Consider the following 7,050-nt stretch of genomic DNA (forward strand, 5'->3'; position numbering starts at 1 on the left):
CCTGGAGGGAAACAAACCTGAATATATGCATTATCATAGCTCCAGTAAGTATTTATGGCAGACAAGATCAGCGAGTTTTCGTTTTGCCTTCTTTTTCTTTTTTTTTGGATTATTTAAAGCTCCAGTGGTTGGCAGAAGAGGGCTGTAGTTGATCATGACTTCACTACAAGTGTCACACCATTATTTGTATTAATCTTTAGAACGTAACGTAACGTCACTGGCCCCTTCTGGCCCCCCCGGCTCCCCCCCAGCACACTGAAGGGGGGGGGGACTACCACTCACCATCTTTCTGTAGCTCTTACTTGAATCGTGTTGGTGAGAATGGTTCACGGGGCTCTGTTTCTTTCTTTTTCTTTTCTACTGTGGGCACCCAGTGATAAAGACCTACCGAAGTCGAAATGGAAAACAGTTTTGATTTCTATCTCTGTTCTCGTTTGATAAATAGTGGATGTGAGTTCTGACTCTGTCGGAGTGGAGCCGGGCTGAGATCTGAGCGCCTCTCTACTCGTCTCTTATGGTGTTTTTCTCCAGTGCCTGTATCGTATTGCAATTCTCGTTGGCTTATATTACACTTTGAGGGGCTGAGACAGGAGTGGGAGGTGTAATATTTGAACAGGGAGGGACTTTTTCTTTTCTTTTTTGGAAAGAGTTTGTGTTTAAAGAAGGAAAAAAAAACTGATAATAAAAAAAAAAAAAGGAAACAGCAATGTTTTATATTTTACCCGTCGTCAATATTCGGGTTTTGAATTTAGTTTTAGCTGGACTTCTCTGAGTGTAAACACCTGGAAAAAAAAGGACTTTCTCATTCTGTTCAATCATCAGAGTTTAGGTAGACATGGAGTCTGTGAGTGTGACTGTGTACATCTGTATGGCTGTGTGACTGTGGGGTTTTTGTTTTGTTTTAACGTGTGGTGCAGGGAGACTCGTTCCCTGATGTAGATACACGTATTGATGAGAGGATTAAAAAGACGAGCTTCAGGAGTCCTTGTTTCTGTGCTTAAGTCACCTTTTTTTTTCTATGAAGTCCACCATATATAAATATATAATTTTATTACTAGACTGATTTTTGAAAGGACATAAAATAAAAGAAAATCTTCATTCCTTTACAACATTTTTTTTCTTCTTGTTTTTGCTTTTTCACTCAGTAACTGTCGGACATAACGTGCCATGAGTTCAACAGAGAATGTGCTGACCTGCAGCTCAGCCCAGAGTTTGCTTTATTCAGGTATTTTATTTCGTGTTACATTTGTTATGTTTTGGGCGTTTTTGTTTTTTTTTTTTTTTTTTTTGTCGGAACATTTTCCTCGATTCTTGTTTGGTATGTGAGTGGTCTATCGAGGTCTCTGATTAAGTCTGTTATGATCATTGAATAAACTCATCTCTTTTATAGAAAATAAAAAAATAAACAAAACTGTTGTCTCTTCTGTTTTACTTAACACGTTCTAAAAACTTTTGCAGTTTTGATTAAGTCATACGGTAGTCTTACTTCTTTTAGGGATATATTCAGGCCCTTTAAGATTGAAAGCGTTATAAACACACACAAAAAAAAATAGATTTGAACCAGATAAGCAAACACATTTTGTAAGTTTCTTAGTTGAAGTATGTATAGATTTTTCCCAAGCAGTCTTTGAAAGGGAATTCATTCATGCCGTCCAGAGGATGATGTAAATAATTTAATGTGTGAAATAAATGAATAATTAAAAAAAAACATAACTGAGTTTAACTTAATTCAGCTTTTATTCACATGAAAGATTACCATGGTTTTTCTAAATAAACCAAATGATTTAACCTCATCTTTGAAATTCAGAAAAACTAATTTTCCAGTAAAAAACAAAATATATATTAGGATGAAAGCAGTGCCACCTCCTTTCACGTATCTTTACTGCCCTCTTGTGGACATAATGAAGAACTGCACTTCACTGCAAAAAATCAAAACAGAACTGACGCAGCTTTTACTTGTTATGAAAGAAGAAGCAACGTCATCAAACTTTCTAATAATGAGGGGAACCCCACCCAATTATTTAAAGCAAGTTTATATTTTCCAACAAAAGAAAACTTCTTTTTTTCAATTAGCCTTCAAGAAGCGATCCGCCAGTCAAGATAGCCCGTTTGAAATTCATCATAAGTGTCTCGACTGCCCTCTTGTGGACATAATGAAGAACTGGAGTATTCAATCAGCTGTGACGCACCATTTTACAACTTCCTAAGAACTCTTAAATTATGATAATGTCATAAAATGTTCCAAAATAAATTAAAATGTCATTTCAGTAGCACATATTTCCACTTCCTATCAATAAGGGGTGATCAAGTCAAGATCGCCTGATTCTTCATTACGGGTGTCTTCACTGCCCTCTTGTGGTCACAGTATAGAACTACGTTTCAAATAAATTGCCGGTTTGATGCTTTTCATTTCCTCTATTTGACCACTGGAGGGCGCACTTAAAATACAGACTGAGTTTCTCCAGACGTCGGTAATTTTTTTTTTTTTTTTCTTACTCACACGGTGTTGGCAATATATTTTATTTGAGTCCGTTTACTGGCTTAAAAGTAGGTCCGAGGCATATCGGTTGTTTTAAGCATATTGGCTTGCAGTTCCTAATATCACCACAAGAGGGCGCTTGGCACTAACTATAAATTTAGCAAAAGTAATGACCGCACATCAAAAATGCATGAAACACAATCAAATTATGCAGATCCCCAGTTAGTAATGATTCTTAGCTCAGTGTGCAAGAATTAAGATTTTATGCCTTAAAATGAATATTCAGATCGATCATGGAATTCAGAACCTGAGAATGTACATTACACCAAATTCCAGTTTTCGCAGCAAATGACACCCAGACCATGACATTTATTTTTATTTTAATCTAATGAATGCTGCAAAGAGGCAGTCACCAAATATATCACAAATCGAATAGTTTGCTTTAGAAATTGTTATGGGCATTATTAGGAAACTATTATTGGAATATCTTTGATGTTTTCAACTAACATATTGCCGAAATTTGTGATTCAAACAGAACAACTACTGACACAAAAGTTAATACATAAACTGAGCTGGAAAAATATGAAATGTTGCAGTTCCAAAATGTGGCCACAAGAGGGTAGTAAATGCTGATTAATGTGTGTGAGCGACACAGTTACTTGAAGACAAAACAATTTGCCTCAGAAATTCTAAAGATCCAGCGTGGTTGTTTCATCTGTAAAGGTAAATTTAATCTCTGTTGTTGTAAAATGTTGTTGTTGTTGTTGTTGTTGTTGTTGTTGTTGTTGTTGTTGTTGTTGTTGTTGTTGTTTTGTTCTCGGCAGATTCAAGTCCATGTTTTTTATGAATTTAACTATGCGTAATTATACGAACCGAGTCTTTGAAAGCAGAGTAATACCGCTGTAAAAAATTTAAATAGACCATGAGTGATTATTAAAATGCAAACATTATCCATAGTTAAGCTGAAAATGTAAGAAGGTCCTACCAAGACGCGCCGGTAACAACGTCATCCATATCTGTGAAGGAGGAGTTTGGTCGGTTCTTTTTGGTTCTTTGCGGTCCGTGAAGGCAACGCGGCTACCGATCTCAGAGCTTCAGCTCAACCAAGAGTAGGTTTTTCCCCAGCGGTTCATGAAGGCAGCGCGGCTACCGGCCTGAAATCTGATGCTAATGTCTTTTTGTTATTGTTTTTTTTCTGGCAGTCCGTGAAAGCAGCGCGACTACTTCTCTGCGATTATTTTTTCCCAGTGGCTCATGAAGGCAGCACGGCGACCTGTCAGAGCTGCAGCTGATCCGAGTGAGAGTGATTCAGAGCCACATGGACGGAGAGCGTTGAGAACAACCCGGGACCGACCAACTCTTCACATGGCAGCTATTTCCCACTCTTTCTGCTTCGACATGTCTGGATGGAGGACATTCTGAAGACGCCAGCAGGTTTTTAGTTTGATTCGAAGTTAAATAGGGAAAAAAAAATCTCATGAGTTACAACAATGTCACAGTGAGTCCTGGTGAAATGTTTTATAGCACGAGACTGTCTTGTGATATATTATTTATTAAAACTAGTTTTTAAATTATAATTACCAATATAACACGCGAACCCTTTTGGTTTGAGACGGTTAAAAGCAAGAAATCATGTTCAGCCTGTAGAGCTTTAAAATGTTCCTCATTGCTGCATGACTTGTGACAATGCATATTTGTGAGGTTTCTTGATCTCACTGACAACAGCAGAACTGGATGTGCTCAGTGTTCGTAAACAAAAGATAAACATCCCACCAAAACCAAAGTACAGTGCAGCTCTCTGCAGATATTGTCTGTATCCCTCATATGAATCTGTTCTAGTGATCTGTTTCTAGGAATGTGTCTAAGAGAAGAAGGAAATCTGAATGAAGAACACTTCTCTGGTCAAATACAGCACTGTGTACTCTCTTGGTGTCCCCTAATCAGTCTGTTGTTTGTTTTTTTTTGCAGTTATGGCCACAGAGAGCAGTGTGTTCAATACCTGCAACCACACCAACGACGTCCTCTTCTTTTACAACCTGGTGGGGAAGAAGGTCAGTTCGGAATGGACAACACGGGACTTTGTGGTCATCGGACTGGGCCTGACGGTGTGTGTTATTGTCGTCTTGGCCAACCTCATGGTGATGGCCGCCATCTTCATGAACCGCCGCTTCCACTTCCCCATCTATTACCTCCTGGGCAACATGGCGGCGGCAGACCTGTTTGCGGGCATCGCCTACGCCAACCTGATGCTGAACACCGGCCCCTGGACCAGAGCGCTGACTAAGAAGCAGTGGTACATCCGGGGAGCTCTGATAGACATCAGCCTCACCGCCTCGGTGGCCAACCTCCTGGCCGTGGCCGTGGAGCGCCACCAGACCATCGTCACCATGCAGCTGCACAGCAACATGACCAAGCGGCGCGTGCTGCTGCTGATCGTCTGCATCTGGGCCACGGCCATCGTCATGGGCCTGGTGCCGTCCACGTTTTGGAACTGCGAGTGCCGTCTGGACGACTGCTCCACCGTCGCTCCCCTCTACAGCCGCCGCTTCCTGATCTTCTGGGCAGTTCTCAACTTGCTGAGTTTCTTCGTCATGCTGGCCACATACACTCATATCTTCATCTACGTGAGATACCAGAGCCGGTACGCGTCCCGGCACACCTCGGAGTTGCGGCACGGCCAAACAGTTGTCAACCTGATGAAGACGATCTCAATGGTTCTGGGTGAGAGGCAGAGTGTTTACAAATCCAAGAGGCTGGAAATTAATTGTGGGTCAAAGGTGAAGTTTGTTTAGTTTGCTTGTAGATTAACCAGGACATTTTTATAAAGAGACATCCTGGTGTTTACAGTCTACTGCGTATGAAATATGATAACAAGGCTGTATAATATTTCACTTCAGTGCTTCAGAGGAAGTGTTTTTCCATTTTGAAGGCATCAGTCAGGTTTGAGTGTTTCAGAGTCATGTCAAGACGCTCACTGTGACTTATTCCTCAAACTAGTTCTGCAGCTCTGTTCTTCAATCTGATTTCAATCTGTCTTATTCGCTCCCGCAGGAGCTTTTGTCATCTGCTGGACGCCCGGCCTCGTGACTCTCCTGCTGGACGGACTGTTGGGGAAAGACAGCCACGCCAACAGCTACGAGAAGTACTGCCTGGTGATCGCCGAGTGCAACTCCCTGGTCAACCCCATCATCTACTCGCTGCGGGACGACGAGATGCGCAAGACGTTCAGGGGGATCCTGTGCTGCCTGTGTGGGAGACGAGGCCGGCGGCAGAAGGAGCCGCCGGCCGTGGAGATCGACTCCCCGCTGCCAGAGGTGCTCTCAGTCTCCGCTGCAAATCAAAGCAGAACTACATCTAAACTTTTAAAACTAGAAACGGGCTCGTCAGTACCTGTACCACTTGCAGGGAAGTGATGACTCATCGTAAATCCTGCCAGTGAGTCACACAGGTTTTTAAGTTTCTTTTTTGCTGGCTGATCTCTGAATCGCACGAGATGCCAAACAGACTTTTCTCTATGTGGGAGAACTGAAAGCGATCGCATCTGAATCGTCAAGTTATTCAAATGTCGTTTTCTTGAATTTGAAAATATTTGAAGTCACTCTTTATTTTGATGTTTTAACCATATTAGATTGGCTAATTTCAGTTTTTGTGTCCAGGAAACTCTTGGCTGTATCCCAAAGACAGAAGACCAGGCCTTGTGTAAACCGCACAGCACCAGCAGTAAGGATGACAGCTGGACCGTCCATGGACTGTGACTGTAACCACAAAACAAAAACTATTCAGCCTTCTCTCTGCAGAACCGTCCTATGTTTGCTTTTTTGACCTGCATTAAAAAGTCTATAAAGTATTTTTTATATCAGCACTGAAACACTTCTCATTTTTTCTCCAGGTTGGCGTCTTCTCTCAACAGATTCACATATTAATCGTCAGATTGGTGCAATCTCTCCTTTTATTACATTTGACTATCACAAGAGCATTTGTGACAAATTATAAAATGAAACACTTCTAAAATCGGAAATCAAATACTGGAAGAAAAAAAATCACACTAAATCATTTTTTATTAATTTTTCTAATAAGAACACTACAATTTGTCATATTCTTCCTTTTTGTTTTTACTCTTTCTAGAACAATTCTAAAGTTGAGGTATAAAAGGAGTTCATACAGACTCACAAGTCTGAAAACAGTGGGGGTTATATACAAGAGAAATGGAAAGACAGAGGTAGAGAGAGGGGTAAATACAAGGGAAAGAAGGGAGATACAAATACTCTAATAAAAAGAAAGGTCAAACGGGTTTCCAGGAGCTGTTTGGTGCTGTGGAAGTCATTTAGTCACTCAAAGCATCCAAACTATATTTAAACACGATTTAAATTTCCCTCTGCATTTCGGAACTGTCGCAAAATTACAGGCTGAACAAAACCTGTGTTCATACTGGGACGATTTCTCTGTATTCTACTGTGGCCGTCTTCAACAATTATCAAAAAATGAAACTCCTCTGCTGCAAATTCATCGCTCGCATATTGTATTCAGCTGTGGCGGGTTGATGTAGCCTAAAAGGTCGACGTTCGGTCGTG

General features: G+C 40.9%; 1 protein-coding gene across 2 annotated transcripts; it reads left to right on the forward strand.

Annotated features, from left to right (window-relative positions):
• The first annotated feature begins 3,725 nt into the window (after nucleotides 1-3,725).
• Nucleotides 3,726-6,519, forward strand: lpar2a (lysophosphatidic acid receptor 2a). Of its 2 annotated transcripts, none has more exons than XM_030090520.1 (4): nucleotides 3,726-3,913; nucleotides 4,448-5,200; nucleotides 5,531-5,914; nucleotides 6,136-6,519. In XM_030090520.1, exons 1-3 carry the CDS (start codon nucleotides 3,886-3,888, stop codon nucleotides 5,890-5,892), a joined length of 1,143 nt encoding a protein of 380 aa, XP_029946380.1. In that variant the 5' UTR covers nucleotides 3,726-3,885; the 3' UTR covers nucleotides 5,893-5,914; nucleotides 6,136-6,519. The 2 variants fall into 2 exon arrangements, with proteins under 2 accessions (XP_029946380.1, XP_029946379.1); XM_030090519.1 differs by having other exon boundaries at nucleotides 3,753-3,913; nucleotides 5,531-5,793; nucleotides 6,136-6,323.
• Nucleotides 6,520-7,050: the final 531 nt, after the last annotated feature.

Source organism: Salarias fasciatus, chromosome 4 (genome assembly GCF_902148845.1).
Source record: "Salarias fasciatus chromosome 4, fSalaFa1.1, whole genome shotgun sequence".
Lineage (NCBI taxonomy): Eukaryota > Metazoa > Chordata > Actinopteri > Blenniiformes > Blenniidae > Salarias > Salarias fasciatus.